This window comes from Mauremys mutica, chromosome 3 (assembly GCF_020497125.1).
Source record: "Mauremys mutica isolate MM-2020 ecotype Southern chromosome 3, ASM2049712v1, whole genome shotgun sequence".
NCBI classification, from domain to species: domain Eukaryota; kingdom Metazoa; phylum Chordata; order Testudines; family Geoemydidae; genus Mauremys; species Mauremys mutica.
Window position 1 is genome coordinate 200,181,915 of NC_059074.1, and position 17,147 is coordinate 200,199,061.

General features: G+C 45.6%; 1 protein-coding gene across 2 annotated transcripts in view; it reads left to right on the plus strand.

Annotated features, from left to right (window-relative positions):
• The first annotated feature begins 231 nt into the window (after positions 1-231).
• The window catches only part of JAG1 (jagged canonical Notch ligand 1), a 36,139-nt gene continuing 19,223 nt past the window's right edge, over positions 232-17,147 (plus strand). Inside the window, exons 1-3 of one of the 2 annotated variants that reach the window (XM_045010385.1) lie at positions 232-702; positions 1,504-1,809; positions 12,349-12,400. In XM_045010385.1, coding sequence (XP_044866320.1) covers positions 637-702; positions 1,504-1,809; positions 12,349-12,400 — 424 coding nt within the window. In that variant the 5' untranslated portion in view covers positions 232-636. Of the gene's footprint in view, positions 703-1,503; positions 1,810-6,136; positions 6,153-12,348; positions 12,401-17,147 lie in introns of those variants that run through there. The other variant, XM_045010387.1, reaches the window with a different exon arrangement.

Genomic DNA, 17,147 nt, shown 5'->3' on the forward strand with positions numbered 1-17,147 from the left:
TTCGCACTGCCCCGCTGCCAGCTAATCCGCATCCCCGCCCCGTACCTGCCTGCCATGGCTCTCACCTGCTGCAAAGCTCCCGCCCCACCCCTGCAGCTGTCACACTCCCCTCCCCCCTCCCTCCCGGGAACCAGGCGGTGCCACTCCCCCCCCCCTTCCCCTCCACCCTCCTCATGCATATTAATAGAGACGCATGCGCTGGCGGCGGCTTCCCCTCCTGCTGCCGCGGGATAGATGAAGCAGGCAGGCAGCGGCGGGGCTCCCAGACGGGCTTCCAGCTCCCTCTCTCTGTGCGCGTCGCATGTGTCCCTACTCTCGGGGGGGAGAGGGGGGCTCATTGTGCTGCCCTGACCGAGCGGTGGCAAGTGATTTGAAAGGAAGAAAAGGCTCCGAATAATTGCAATAAAAAAAGAAAAGAAAAGAAAAGAAAGGCGAGGGCGGCCGAGGCAGCATAAAAGGAGGCTGGGCTGCTTTGCATTGGAGATCGGGGCGCTATTGAGGAGCCGGTGAAAAGTGGTGTTGTTTTCCACTCGTGCATGCTCCAATCGGTGGAGTATATTAGAGTCGGGAGCAGCCGGCCGCAGCAGCAGCAGTCTCGGCGCGAGCAGCAGCAGCAGCAGCGTGCAAGGCGGCGGCATGCTCCGACCCAGGCGACCCGCCCTCGCCCCCCTGCTCCTCGCCTTGCTATGCCTGCGGGGAAAGGTACGTGAGCGCGAGCGCCCGTGGGGCTGCGGCTGCACCGGCCCCGGCCCCGGCCCCGGCCAGCCCCCCGCCTTCGCCGGGCTTCGTCGCGCTTGGCCCCGGGGTGGGCGCGGAGGGGGATCTTCCTCCTGCGGGTTCGCTGGGTCGCCCCGAAACGCGCCCTTGCCGCAGGCGCCGCTTATGTGCAACCCAACCCAAACCCCCCCCCCCCCAACAAACCTGAAAATCCTTAAACAATAGGCAAGTGCTGCAGACCAGGGGGTTTGGATTCATGTAGTGAGATTTAATCCCAGCTGGTGGGGTGGGGGATCCGGCCTTTAGCAGGATTTAATTGCTGCTCGTTTCCCGCTTTTGATTTTAAAAAAGCCCCTTACTGGGTGTGCAGGTCGCCCCTGAAGATGTTTTGCTTAACAAGGTTCATTGCGCTCTTTCCTCCCGACTGCCGTGCGCATCAGCGTGGGCTGCGTTTTCCAATCTTAGCGGTGGCACCTGGTTTGGCTGCCCCTGTTTGACAGAGCCGATTCCCCCCCCCCCCCTCAATTCAGTTTGACTTCAGAGCCGGTGGCCTGGTTCCCCGACGGGTTTGCAGTGCCCCCGGCAGGAGCCGGAGCCGAGGCTCTGCTCTCACGCCCTGCTGATTCTCTGGGAGATGCAAGTCTGGCGCTTCGCGGGGTCCGCAACTCGCTTTAAAAAAAACCCTCCGTGTGGGACTGAGTCACCGGTGCTCTGCGCTCTCTCGTTACAGCCGCTTAAAGCAACCCGGTGACCCCCTTCTCTCCCTCCCTTTCTTGGGCTGCACAGGTGACTCGAGCGTCCGGACAGTTCGAGCTGGAGATCTTAGCCATGCAAAACGTCAATGGCGAATTGCAAAATGGGAATTGCTGCGATGGCCCCCGAAACCCAGGAGATAGGAAGTGCACCAAAGACGAGTGTGATACGTATTTTAAAGTTTGCCTGAAGGAGTATCAGTCCCGGGTCTCTGCTGGCGGCCCTTGCAGCTTCGGCTCCGGATCTACTCCTGTCATCGGAGGAAATACCTTTAATTTAAAATACAACCGGAATAACGAAAGGAACCGGATTGTTCTCCCGTTCAGCTTTGCCTGGCCGGTGAGTCAATAGCATGCTGCGGGGGAGGGGTGCTCCAAGGTGCTCTGCATGGAAGCCTGTTCCTCTGAGTTGTAATGGGGGTCTTGTGAAGTCAGGGTGGGGTCCTACTGGGGGGATGGATCCTGGCTTTACAAAGAGGAAAGGGAGCCCCTAACCCAACCCTGTTAGTGCCTTACAAAGCAGATCCAGGTCTAGCTGGGTCAGGGGAGCAAACTCAGGATCTTTGCACTTTACAGCACCAATAAGTCGCTTAAGAGTTATAAGGTCAGAAGTTCACTCTCCCCCCTCCCCCTTTGCCAGTTAAGGCTTGTGCTGCAGCCAAAAGAGTGGCGGGACGGGGGCTGTCCAGTGATTCCCATATGAACTGTGTGTCATGACTGGCTCCCTTCCCTGGGAGTGTTTGGGGAAGCTGCCTGCCTTCCCCAAGGGGAATCTCATTGCAGGCCTTGGTGTTGGTGGAAGCTGCTGCTGCTATTTGCAAACAAGCTGCCAACTTCCCAGGGAATCTTGTTACAGGCTTCCAGGCACTTGCAGACTCCGGAAGCTAAATAAAGAGCCTGGGCTTAACTTTCCACCTTGGTACATTGCACTCTGCTCTCCCCCACCGCTGGATAGTTAGTTGGCTCTGGGTTCCCAACAGCTGGCTTTGCAAACTCAGTGGCAGGGCAGAGACCACAAGGAGGTGGGGCCCAGGGCCATGTGCTTTGCTAGAACTGTGCTGCTAGACTCCTGGCAAAGCCTCAGCGCAGAGAGTGGGGAAGGGGCTTAAATTCTCAGTGTTTCTGGAGCTCCCCATGACACCCCCCCACCCAACGCTATGATTCTGAAAACTCCAGGGTGGTTGAAAATATCTACTGGAGCTCTCTTCCGGACAACTCTGGCCGAACGTAAGCCCTGAATATAGTCAGTTCTCCAGATGGGTCATGAAACCACTGCTTGGAATACAACAGCTGTCTATCCCACACTCCTCTTGCTATGTACCTGTCACGTGTATACTCCAGCTCTGTTAGGGTCTCCTAAACTGGCTAAGATTTTCAAAGCTGGGTGCTTAAATTTAGGACCCCCTCCCCAAAAAAACCCAAAACAACCCCTATTTCTCTAACCCCCCCCCCCCCCCCCCCCCCAGAGGTGCTGGGAAAGCATAGCTTCCCTGGGCCAGCTGAGTGCTCTGCATTGCTCAGTCAGGCCATTCTAACCTAGGTGCCTTAATATGGCTTTACTTTCTTTCCTTGCCCAAGGTCAGACTCCTAAAGTGCTCTTAACTGCCTGCTGGGAGAGGAGGGAGTGTCCTTTCCCATCTCCAACCCCTACCCTTGCTGGTAAGCCTGAAGCCTATGTAAGCTTTCCACCCTCTCCCAAGCTTGGCCCTTCCCCATGGGATAAGAACCAAAGGAGTTCCTGGAGCACCATCTCAGTCCCTCCCCCCAATTGTAGTGCAGGCATTGACTCCATAATCTCAAAGCAGGCAGCCAGCCCTGTGTGCTGAAAATGCCTGTGCTGCCTCCTACCTGCCTTTAGTGCAGTGGTTCTCAAACGTTTGTACTGGTGACCCCTTTCACATAGCAAGCCTCTGAGTGCGGACCCCCCCCTTACAAATTAAAAAGCACTTGTTTATATATTTAACACTATTATAAATGCTAGATGCAAAGCGGGGTTTGGGGTGGTGGCTGACAGCTCGTGACTGCCCCACATGTAATAATCTTGTGACCCCTTTGAGGGGTCCTGACCCCCAGTTTGAGAACCTCTGCTTTAGTGAGTGTCAGGTTGGGGGTTTTTGTTTCTCCCCCAAGACCTGAAGGCTGCAGGGATAAACCCAAGCCCATGTTTTGAAGCATTACAAAGTACAGTAGTATAGTTTGCACAACTGTGTTGGAAGTGTAAGCTCTCTTTTTTTAAATTGAGAAGTTTTATCTCATTTCAAATATGCCATTGAAAGGATCAAGGGTTTTGTAAAAATCTGTGGTATTTGAAGTACTGCCAGGGGCTGTGGTGCTTCTGCTCTGGGCTCTGACATTTTCACAAAGGTCTGGTTCATCTAGGGTGGCTTTTTATCTTACCTTTAAAAAAAAAAAAAAAAAAAACCCAAACCCTCAAGTGTGTTGAATTTTTAAGATCATTGATAACATGATCACAGATGTGCAAAAGATGAAGGCATTAAAAAACCAGCACCCTGACTGCATGTATTAGCTGGTCTCCACTTAGTGAAAGAATTGCTTCCATTGTCCTGTTAGCTGGATCTAATCAGGCCAGGGAATCCCAGGATAGTAACCATCTTTGCACCATCTCCTCTCAAAAGCCTTTTGGATGGTGTGAGGTTAGAAGGGCTGACTCCTATGGAAGAACTCTAATGAGTTGGTTCAGACCCTCCACCGAAAACAAGCTGTTCTAAGATTGAAGTGATCACCTACTTGGTCACTTATCCAACCTGCTTTTGCTTCCATGGGGAAATAGCCATTGTGATTCTTAAAGCATTTGAACAAAGGAATACTTAATGTGGCAAAGCTCTTGTTTGGACTAAAATTAGGCATGCAAACTATTTCAAGAGACCCTACATTTTTTTTAATATACTAACAGAATACTGAATCGCTTTTAATGTGGTGCTAATGTGACCCTGAAATGGAAACTTTGAGCCTACTCAATTCAATGACCACATTTGTGCTTGCTTTAAAACACTATTTTCTCCCTATCTTAAGCGTGAGGACAAAAGTTTGTCTTGTAACAATTTGTCAGATACAGATTTGACTTGTATACGCCAAATGGAGAATTCCATTGAAGGTTAACAGAAGGCAGAGCTTAAGCGTTAATCATATTGCCAAGTGGCAATTCATAGTGGCCTCTGAATATGCATCAGTTCTGTTATCTTTCTGTTTGAGGAAGGGCTTTTCTTGGACATTCCTGCTTTAGTGAGTAACATCAGGAAGCCTTGTTGCCTTGACTACATTTTTTTTTGACATCTTTTTTCCCATGCCAAACTGCTTCTTTGTGCCTTGTGTTGAAAATAGTTTTAAGACCATTTTTAGCTCTGTAAAGATTTTTATGCATTGGGCGGGGTTAAAAAAAAATCCAAGTTTGAGCTGATCACTTTAATTCTTAGACTTGGTTCCTAAAACGAACATAGATCTGAAGTGCTGGAACTCGCCTTCTAAGAACATTGCTGTTGTGTAGGTTTTGATCTGTACCCTTGTGAGTAATGGGAGTGAAGATAGTGGGCTGTAAATTCATTTAAGTGATTGGAGGCTTGAATAAGGTTGCTAGGCAACAGGGCAACGGACCAGCATGAAGGAAATAAAGACTACATCCAGAAAGCTGCACCTGCAGCCGTAAGCCAAAGAATGTGCAAATTGTAATGCCTCTTGAAAAATACAACTATACTCTAGCTAAATGCACGATTCATTTTAAGGCACCAGGAACTTCCTTCAGAACTTTGTACATCCATTAAACCCGTAGGGAAGTTTCAAACCAAAAATGTCCATGTTCCTTGTGTTGAAGTTTGTCTTTGCAGGTTATTGAGCATAATTCTGCTGTCATAAATGATCAGTCAGGATCCAAAAGGATTAATTTAGAATCAGTTATAAGAATGGCATTTTCCAAAATAGACTGCAAAATCTCATGGCTTCTCATGCTTTAAAGGAGCCCTGCATTCATTCAGCAAAGTTCAGCACTGGTTGTGTTTATGCAAAAAGATACCTTGGGGTTCACTGAGGCTATAAACATGAGGTGGGTCAAAGTTGGCCTCCTCTGTGGTGCCCATATTTCAGATTTCAAACTGCTTGTTTATCCTGAGAAATTAAATTGTGCCAACGTTAAATGATTACCAGGATCACAATTGTGTCAAGGCACCAAGAATCTGAGGTGTAAAAACCTCTAAACTGTTTCACTGCAAAACTTAAAAGTTCTGGATTTCCTATGTTTCTTTCACCCTTTGGCTAAGAAAACAGTTTTTTTTAAATAAGCAAAACTTATGCCTGTTCCTGAAGATGTGAAAGAAGCTGTTTGGACTGGCATTACATATTTTCTTCTAGCAGTCACTAGCCAGAAATATAAAGACTTTTTTGGGGGGGCGGGCGGAAGGGCTGGCTATCGGTTTTAACAGACGTGTGTAATATCAACATCCCTAATTTTAGGTAGTGTCTGCCGGCCAGGGAAGAAGAATATATCAACATTGGAACATGTGTACCACTTGAATTATTGGTAAACAGTGCTTTCCCCATCTGAGTGCCATGGTTTGAATGGGCACTGTTATCCAAAATGGAGTGTGTATTAAATAACATTCCGGAACATAACTGGCATCCAAATTCAAACTCTTCTCGAGGACTGTAGAGGAGTGATGTGTTTTTCGAAAGGTACCTCTTCCACTCCTAATCTGTCCCTTCTTTAGGGACTCTTCTGTTCCAATCCAGTCTTTGATTTCACCTTCAGTGTGCATCCATTTTATTACAGTTCCTATAGCCGTAGTCTGTCCATAAGTAAATCAGTCCCACTAACTATTTTTGTATGCAGGTTTTTGTTTGTTCTTTATTTTAAATAAAGGCTTGCGCTAGCTGACTTTGGTGGGAGCTGAATCAGGCCCAGGGTAGCCCTCCTTAAAGTGTATATGGAAGCTTCTTTAGATAGCATACATTAGGCACTGTCCTCTCATAACTTTTGTGTAGCTGGATGTCTGCCTTTGTACTGCATAAGACTAGATACCTTTTGGGTTAGCTTTCCTCAGGTTAATTGGAGCTGTGTGTCCCTCTATTTCATTATGGACTGAAGATTAGAGTGCAAGAACACTAATTCTTACTGCTATTAAAACTGATGATGCCGTTCATTACATGAGATGCTGCTATTTAGTCTCTTGACTAGAAATTAGTTTTTAATGAGAACAAGTTGCAGTTTTCCCAGGCTCAGGCCTAAAAATCTTATGGCACCTGTGGACTTCAGCCACTGTTCTTTAATACACTTTAAAAAAACCAAACAAACTGGGAACAGGATTGGTCTTAAAAACCCTGAATTCACACTTAGTACAGAATCACTGGCATTGAGGGTCTTTTAGTAAATGCCACTCAAACCAGTAACCTACATGCATCTTCTAGATGGGGAAGGATGTCGAAAGAAAACGGAGTGGTGTTAGTGTCTTGTTATTGCATGGAACTCGTGATTCTGTGGTCACTGCTCAACAGCATCAATTACACTCATTACTGTTGTAGTATCCCAAAGAAACTGTAAAATGTGGATAGAGGTGGTTAAAGTGGTTTGTAACTAGTCAAACATTGAGTCCTTTACCAGCTCAGCCCAGTTTTTATGCACTTGGGTAATAAGTAGAAAGGCCTCTTGTTCAGGCTTGCTCTGTGTGAACCTGACTGTTTTGCTTGGCTGGCTACTAGGTATTTTCTCTATTAACCTTGCCACCCTTTTGTAACTGGTGCATTTAATTATCACTGGGATGCTTTAAACAGGTAGGGAGAAGGACAAGAATAGTGGGTAATCTTATTGGGGAGGGTTTAAAGTGACCATTGACATCTTGGCCTACTTACTGGGTCTTTTTGGTGACAAGCGAGAGCTTTGTGGAAAAAATAACCTTGTAATCAGATAAGGCACTGATTAAAATGCTATTGTAATATGCTACCCCCTGCCGTTGAGATTTTCCCCCCTGCCGCCCCCCAAACTGAAGTCTGTTAAAATTGAGATGGCATAGTTTTTTAAAGATCTTTTTCTGGCGCATTGTTTGGTTAGTGCATTCTAGTGCTGTGATTAGAATACATTGTAGTCCGGCCACCCAGACGGAGGCATTGACTGCTAATATTAACCAAGAACAATAGCATGGCCATACTGACTGCAGTGAGGATTACAGGACATAATGGGGCCTATCCAAAAATAATGCTAATACAGGACAAGCAACAGGAAGCAGCAGTAGACTCAGCAGAGTTCGGCTCCCAGACAAACCATGGACTTACTTCACACAATGGCAACTTCAGCACATTATGTATTCACAGGATACTCATGATTCCAGCAGGCTTGCCAGATCAGAGATCAGCCTGCTTTATTGGATGCAGCACACATAGTTCGGATAGCGGTAATTTTGTGTCCTTCATCGTTTGGCAGGAGGAGGACAGCTGTATCACAGAGAAGGTCTTGACTGGTTCGGCTTGTGCTGTCAAGGAGAGAGAGGCTCCTGGCAGCTGCTAATGTAGCTGCATTTGTTTGTATGGCCCATTCTAATGTGGCAATCGAGTGGTTTTTACCTCTCTCAGCAGAGAGGAGACGGGGCAAAAAATTGCTCTATCAAGAGTGAAATGTGTTATCACATGGGCACGTTGTGATTGGTCCTCAGAGATGCTGCCCTGCATGCGGAGTGTGTTAATGTAACCTTTGAAGTTCTTGAAAGCCATGGCCTGTGGGAGGTGAGGTTACTGTCTGTCTAAACAAAGCCTGAATGGTATGCAATGCCATCTTGGGTACACAGAGTAAAACTTGTAGGGTTGTTTTATGTAGGAAGGCCCAGCGAGAAACTTGCAAGCTGCCTTGTGCTCAGCAAAGGAGACGAGTCTCTCTCTTGCTCCCCTCTTCCTTCTCCTGCTGAAGGGGCCATCCAATGAAATATGTCCAAACCAATAATATTCAGCTTTGAAGAGCTGCTCTGTCAACAGATGGAGCAGGAGCTAACGGGATGGCCCCAATGTGATCAGGTGTTCGTGTGGTGTCATCTTGACTCTGTCATCATGTGGTGATGTGGCACCACAGTGAGAACCGTGCTGAGCAATCGGAGGAAGTGGTATTGTGGCTAGCTGTAAATCTGTTCTGGGCTCTGTCTGTCTGTCTCGCTCTCCCCCTCCACCCCCTGGAGGTTTTAAAAGTTCCTCATTTCTTCCTTCCCTGCCACGCCCCCTTTAGCCAATGGGCAGAGTTGCTGCAGCTCTCAGCTCGTGGTCTCCTGTTCCAGCGTGGAGTGCGTAGGGACTGGCATGCTGCCTGAGACCCAGGCAGAGCGAGAGGGGAGCTGCAAGTCAGGGCACAGGTTGAGCATTGCTGTGGTTAACCTGATTTCCCTGTTTGACAGAAGAGAAGCATGTACAAAAGTCAAATTGGACTTCCCGCTGCTCGTCGCGAAGCATGCGAAACACTGAATCGGCAGGTGTCTTGGGTGGTTAACTCTCTAGGACAGGAGTCGCAACCCCCCAAAGGGGGAATATCCCTTCACAAATGACAAGGACATTCTGCTGCTGCTCTGTCTGGTTGGATCCCTGTTCTTCATGTGGGGGATCAAGATCTCAAAGGGTCTAATGATTTCTGGGGGGGAGAGGGAGTTTTAAAGGAGCTTGCTTCCCAGCCCCTGACAGTCCTCAGCACCTGCCTTCTGAAAATCTGGCCTTTTTAAGCTGTGTCAGTTTTGGCCCTTAAAATTTAGTCCCCTGTGAAAACACTGACACCTATTTCTTCCAAAGACTTCTCTGCTTTTTAAACCCCTCCTGGATTATGCATTCATTCTGGCCGTGACTTAAAACACTGAATAATCTGAAGAGGCAGCAATATCCTGCCACACCCTCACAAGTGACCACCAGTGACAGATTTAAAGGGTCACAAAAGTTCTTCATGGGTTCTGTCATCTACAGATCAGGAATAAATATGGTGATGGTTGGCTTAGAACTGCCAAGAGTTCTCAAAACTCTTTTTGGTTTCACTTTGCTATCTAACCAACCTCCACAAATGTATTTAGTGCTCCCTATACTACCTACCATAAGCCCAGCTATTTTAACGATCCCCTAGCTTTGGTAAACTCGTTCAGATGTGACCATGATGGTATATTCGTAGCATGTTCTTGGTTTTGATTAAACTATGAGTGTGTGAACATTCTGCAAACTAGTGGCTTGAAGTTCCTTTCTAGCATGAGACCAAAGCTGGCTTGAATCTTTGCCCTCTGGTCAAGATCAGATTTATAGTGGCTAATTGGGTGTGACTCTATCATAGTTCACTGCTGATTTGCTGCCTGGTACCTTGCTTTGATGGAATAAGGTGCGTGATGTGGAATTCTTGTGTCTGGATGTATATTTATTCAAAGATGTGCAGAGGTCAGTTGTGGGCATGGGAAAAATTAAACCTCCATGCTGTAAGTAGTCATTCCTGAGATATCTTAACTGTTGATCTGTAAAGTGGGGATGATGGGCACCTTTTAAAATAGTCTAATATCTCAACACTATGTAGTCTTTGTAGAGAAAATCCTTATCGTGGTATGGTCAGATTAATGCAATCGTCTGATTGCATCATAGGGGGTTTACTAGCTTTGTTTTTTGAAACTTTAAAAAAAAGTCTAGTTGATAAACTTCCTTGAGCACAAATGTTTCACTCTTTGTCAGGGAGGGCACAACCAAGTGGATGAAAGGACAGTTCTCTCCCAATCATAAAATATGGCTTTCTTTAGCTAAACATTTTTCTGTTTGCAAGTTTTTTTTTAAAGGTAGACTTTTATTTTATTTTTGGAGGGAGGAGGTTGCCATGTTAAGTGTTGTTTTTAAATGAAGCCCTGTGGTTTGTTGAAAATTGGTTACACAGGTATGTGGCAACAGTAGCTCTTAAAGCAGGGATTCTGCCTTTCCTTTCCTGAGGGTGGATTGTGTTGGTAAACAAGCCTAAGAATTTAGCAGGGACTGTTGCTATGTGTTCAGATGGAACATCTTCCAAAACAATTATGCAAGGCGAAAAGGAAAACATCCTTAACTTTATTGAAATAGTGCAAGTTGTTGTCATAATTTATTCTCCATTGTAGCATAATATTTTTGCAAGCTTGCTGTAACATGTCACACTCTGTTTTGGGTTTGGCAGTGTTGTAATTAAACAGAGGAGGAGAGGTGACAGTAGCCATGCCAGAAGCGAAATGAAATGCACATTTAATTATGTCTCAGGAATTTTTACCTCTGACTTGTGTGGGAAAGCCTTCTAAAGCTGTTTCAGAGCATTTCCTCCAAGTTGCAAGGCTTTTCCCAGAATAGTAACAAATAATGTGTAACTTTATTGATGAAATATTAACCAAAAATGGTGAGGGCCGATCTATACTTTGCTGGGAAGGTTGGGCACATGTCTTGGCTTGCCCAGCTTTGCTTGCTTTTTCAAAGCATTTTCCCACAGTTATCAGTGAACGAAATGGAATCTGAGTCTGCTTTGAATATGAAACGTATTTAGGCTAGATTCCAAGCTAGTGTCCATCACAAACTAGATTTTTTTTTTCATTCAAAGGCTGCATGCTGTGTCCAGTCGTGAGAAATTATTTGGCTTTGACTTTTTGTGGGGAGGGGAGGTCGGGAGGGGTTTTGAAGTCTGCCTGATGCTTACACCTTGCAGCTATAGTCTTTTTTTTTAAATAAACTGGGTTTTGTTTCTGGTAACACAGTATTTAATCGCTACATGCGACTCTCTTTACAAATGGACAGATACTTACTGCTGGCAAGAATAGAAGTGAGTGTGAAAAAGAAACCACATGACTCAACTTCTCTTGCACAAGATTCTAACTTGTGCATCAGTTTTTCACACACCCTCCCTCCAAAAGGTTAGACTGACATCTGACTAAATCAAACACACCACTTCGGTTTCCTTTTTTTCTAAATTCTTAACCTTTTGACTCTCTTTAAAAATCTGTATCTAAGCCTAGACATTTTTTGGTAGCATGACAATATTGGGGGTGGGGGAGTGGGGGTGGGGAGAAATACAGGATCAGGCTAAAACATGGCCTAATAAAGGTGGGGAAAGTTCTAATGACTTTTGTTCCTGAGTCAGGTTTGACGATAAAGGGAGCTTAGCTGTAGGACCTGGCATACTTCCAGCCTGAAGCAGTCAGTCTCTTTGGTTAGTTGCTGATCATTATTATGGGAATGCTAGAGACCTGATTGGCAGATTAGTCTGTCTATAAATATGACACATGCGTGTCTCCCGCTTCCCTAATTCTTCCAAATAGTATGAGCCAAGGCTTTGTTTGACAGAGCCTCTCGCTCCCCACCCCCTTCCAAGATTCATCAGTTCTTGCCTTAGTTACCTGATACTTGTGGGAGCAGTGACGGCCTAGTGCGGACAAAGCTTTCAAAGGGGTGCTGAAAAGCAAAGCCCTCTAGAGACTGCGCTGCCGAGGCCAAGCAGAATAATCTTTGCAACACCCCTTGCTTTCAGGATGGAAAAAAGGTCGGGATCTAAAACAAAATACAAAGCAAAGTTTTGTAACTAAAACTCTCCAAACAGCTGATCATTTCCCCTCCAATTGTGTGCATTTTTGCCAAAGTTGCTAAATTCTAATTGACAGCATAGTGTGAAAAGCTGTACTTCCTGGTTAAGCACATAAGATGCATTAGTGATGACAAAGATGAGCAATTCAAGGTGAAAGGTCTCAAGTCACCTTATCCAGTCTGACTTAAGAGGATCATGTTTGTCTCAAGTATAATCTGTTGCCTATTTATGTTTTCAATGGATTCAGTCTGAGAGATGGTGATTTGAATTTTTTTATTTTAAAATGTTTGCTTTTTTGAAAGGTGCCATCTCTTTGAGGTACAGTACTAATGTATATATTTTGTTTTGCAGCGATCCTATACGTTGCTTGTTGAGGCATGGGATTACAGCAATGACACTGCTAGTAAGTATTCATTCCTTAGTTTTCTCATTCAAAACGCCTCAATCAGCTCCCTGCTGAAAGGCTTTTATGTGAATGGGGCTCCTTTGTGACTGTATTCCACCCGCAGTTTGTGGGAGGACTTTTGCTAGAGCTCTGCATGTAATTCTAAAGCACCTTGCAGGAAATAGGGAAGTCACACAACCTGCAGGGTCTGGGTCTGTGATAAGTGAGGATATGCATTGGTATGGCCTACATCCATTCCGGAGAGGGGAAAAATCCAAGTAGCAATGAGGGGTACATTTTTTAAAGGGCTTAAGTCCTCTTTTTAAAAAAAACTACGTGAGTACCAGGAACCTAAATCCTCTTGACTGTCAATGGGATTTAAGTGTCAGTCACTTAAGCATGCTTGAACTTTTTCCTAGGCTACACATCACTTATAAAAGCCACAGTGAGACTCAATGTAGTCATTATCTAAACATTTTAGAAGATGAAAGATGAGAAACTGGTGGTAGTACTTGTTTTTCTTGGGTGCGGGGGGATAGGTTCTCTATCTAGGGATTTGTATTCAGGAAATATGTAGCAGACACCACCCGATAAAGTTGGCTGAAACATGGGGGATGTGTGAGGGGGAAGATCTTCCCCTGGAATGTCTTTGTTTGGCCAATTCCTTTGTCCTTGTGTGGTCAGTTTCGGCTTTTCGTACTAGTCAGAGGAAGCTATAAACCCCAATGGCTGGTGAGCTGTGCTGCTGATATCCAGCCGTCACTGGGGTGTGTATACCTATAATTAAACGTTAATATTCACTGTATAAACTACCACTACATTTGAGAGTTCAGGCCTGTGCCTCTATTGTGGTTCCTTCTCTGGGTCCCTAAGACTCTCATGCTGCTGTTGTCAGAAGCAAAACTGCTTATTGTGTCAAGGAATTGGAAATGCTCTGCCAAATTGTTGCGAAGAAAATACCAGACCTTCTGTCCACCAACCGGATATCTGTGCCCCCTTCCCACCCCTCAAAATGCACTGAGCCCTACTTGAACTGTGAAGACAAACTACTTAAATCATCCATAGCTTGGGATTGGAATGGGCTCCGGACGCAGCATGGTAGAGGAACCCACAGATGTGTGTGAAGTGCCAAAGCCCTACACTTTAAGTTAAATCTGTAGGGGCAAACCCCTGTGCCTCCCTGGACCCCACAGAGGCTGTGCCCGGGCACAGGGATCCCTCTGCACAAATCAAATTTCAGGAACAGGCTTAACTTTCTAAGTCCCACTAGTTCGACAAATTAAGAAGGTCACATGTAACAAAACTAATGAAAACTGCCAATAAGTGACACCCATGCTCTCCCTTCCTGTCTATGGCCTGGTCTACGCTTGGGGGGAGGGGGGGATCGATCTAAGTTACGCAGCTTCAGCTATGTGAATAATGTAGCTGAAGTCTGTGTACTTAGATCGACTTGCCGTGGTGTCTTCACCGCAATGAGTCGACTGCTGCTGCTCCCCCATCAACTCTGCCTGCGCCTCTCACAGCGCTGGAGTACAGGAGTCGACAGGAGAGCGCTTGGGGGTCAATTATCATGTCTAGACTAGACACGATAAATCAATTCCCGCTGGATCAGTTGCCGCCCCCCAATCCGGTGGGTAGTGTAGACATACCTTATGACTAGTGACACTCTGAGAGAGCGGCATGTATGATTTGAAGTCCAGGATCACTGCTCAGGGAACCTTTCGGCCTTGGTTGCACAAACTTTATTCAAGGGGAAAAATATCTATAGGTGCTTCTATACTGGCAGTGTCAAATTATAAACGGAAGAGGTCTGCATTTAAAATGAAGGTCTTGTTTATAGTAAGATCGCAGGGATTTTTTTTCAGCCTGGATCTCTGCCATCTCTACTATTATTGGAACTCATCTTTTTTTCATGAAACAGACTTTCCAAAGCTTCACAATGAATCCTTTCTTTGCTCTAATCTTCTGGAAGCAAAATTGTCTTCAGAGAAAACTGCCTCATGGTTCCTCCCCCTCCACCCGCCCAAACAGCATGTTTGGCCCAGTGCGGACTTGGTCTTGCACATGTTCCTGATTAAACTTTCTCTCAATAGCTTCACCATGGTATATTTTTAATTGGGTCATCTAAGTGACCCTATTGCACAAACACTTTCTCCTTCCTGGAGTGTCACCACCTTGCTGACAGTAGACTCACCCATCTTTAAAGGGGATCTCCATAGAGTTTTTAACAGGGGGTGCCAAGCTTTCAATAACATTCTTAAATGGTTGAAGTTCTGTAGGCTTCTGCAGCATTTCCTATGAAACCCTAATAGTTTAATTCCATTAAATTCTACTGGACCTTTTTTCTTTAGGGCTGTTGGAAAAAGTAGGGCATGGTACCATTGTGTCCTGGACACTGCTCTAGCAGGGTTCATTGTTTTAATGCCATATGACAGACCTGATGGAAATTTTGGTCATTTAAAAAAAATATATAAAACTAGACTTGACGGTCTCTTTTCTGTATCCTTGTCTTCCCCTCCAGCAGTTTTGCTGTATCCCATGTAGCACTTGAGGTGAAACCTTGGCTCCATTGGGTATGTCTCCACTGCATGACTCAGTCTCACTGGGCTTGGGGTTGTTTAATTGTCATGTAGATGTTCAGGCTCGGGCTGGAGGCTGGGCTCTAGGACCTTGCGAGGTGGGAGAGTCCCAGAATGTCTCCACTGCAGCTAAACAGCCTGATCTCCGCAAGCCCGAGTCAGCTGGCATGGGCCTGCCGTGGGTTTTTAATTGCAGTGTAGGCATACCCATTGGAGTCCAAGGGAGTTTGACTTCCATGGGGCCAGGATTTAACCCAGAGGTGTTCTTAGCTTTGTCCTGGATTAGGTTCCAGCTCACTACCACTGTCTGTTGCTTCATCAGTAAAACAAACGGAGCTGACAAGGGGTATGGCCAAGTGCTGTTATAGCTTACTAGTATCAGTTGCATGTGAATTCAAGTCAAGCGTAAGAGGCTTCAGCATCATGTAAATTAACCATAGCTGGAAGATGTTTGGAGGCCAAGATTTTAAAGTGACCAATTTCAGTGGCCAAAGACGCCTTATGGTGCCTAGCTTTTCTGAGGGTGGGTGCTCAGCAGTTTCTGAAAACTGGGCCCCCTACAAGGCATCTCAAGTTAAATACCTAACATTGCTGGTCACACTGTGAATCATAGAATATCTGGGTTGGAGGGGATCTTAGGAGGTATCTAATCCAACCCCCTGCTCAAAGCAGGACCAATCCCCAGATTTTTGCCCCAGATCTCTAAATGGCACTCAAGGGTTGAACTCTCAACCTTGGGTTTAGCAGGCCAATGCTCAAACTACTGCAGCTTAGCCAAACCCTGCCTGAACCCTACCAGCTCTCTGGTGTTAAGAGCAGAGTACAAGCTTTAGTATTGTCAGAGGGCTTCTCTCTTCCACCTCAGCAATTGCCAATTGGTTAATGTTTCCTCTAACTCCTTTATCAAAGCTTGGGATCCCAAGTCAGATGTCATCAAGGGAATTATGAAGATCACTTTCTCTAGGCTGGCTGGCTTCATTCTTATGAGTGTGTGCTCCTTATTAATCTGGTGTGGACTGGGAGTAGAAGGGCTGTGGTGTCCTCTCCTGTGCTTCCAGGTGGGACTAAGGGGAGGGTGGGGAAAGAATACAAGGAAGAACATGGCATACGTGATTATGAAAATGCCTTTGCTCTCTGAGTAATGGCTATTGGCAGGTGTTGACCAGGGTCATGCATGCCCACATGAGCTCTCATCAGGAATTACGTGTGCAGTGACATTACTGTGACCTGTATCTAAGAAAGATACTTTAATGGTAACCAAAAAAGACCAACTCCAATCATTTTTATTTCATGGTAAAATTGAGTGCACTAAGGGCCTGATTCAAAACCCATTGTGTTCATGGGAGTGTTGCCATTGGGTTCAGCAAGCTGTGGCTAAGGGCCTGAAGGACTAAGCATGAGTAAAACATGGCAGAGCTACCTATCTGTGCAACAAATACATGCTCCCAAATGATGTTGGGGTGGGGTGCTGAGTGGAGGCAAGAAGAGGGGAGCTCTGTACCCTTTTTTTTTTTTGAAGGAAACATGGCTTTCTGGTGCCATGAAGTGAAACGGGTGTGAATATGTGAAGGAACAATTCTCAGCTTCAAAAGCAAATCCGTTCTATAATCCTGCTGGTAATCTGACTCTCTCACTAGCCTCTTCCTCATTCAGCATGAAAGGATGAAAAGGCACCGGACTGGGATTGGGCAGAGCTGTGCCACAGACTCAATGCATGCCCTTGGCAAAGTCACTTAGACCCCAATTCAGCAAGGTACTTAAGCATGAGTGTATCTTCATCCATTGAGTAGTCCCACTGAAGACCAACAGATACGTATGTGCTTAAGTACCTTGCTGAACTGGAGACTAATTTTACAGAAATAAGCTCACAAGATATTCCTTTATACCAACAGAATTGCATTCAAGCTACAGTGTTGTACTGAGGGAACTATACTAGTTTGAAATCAGCATAGTTAAAGCAGTGCAAAAAACTCTGTTCATAATGGCGGGGGGGACCTACATTACAAATTATTCATAGTTCTGAAAAATGAGTTAGAAAGAAAACCTTTCTAAAACATAAAGTAAATAAGAAGCGGATGCTATTAACTCTAAATTGTAAAAATGCAATAGACACTGGACTCCTGCACCCAAGAATACAATGACAGTTTAAACACAGATCAACAGGCTTCTCTGGTGGGATAGTGAAT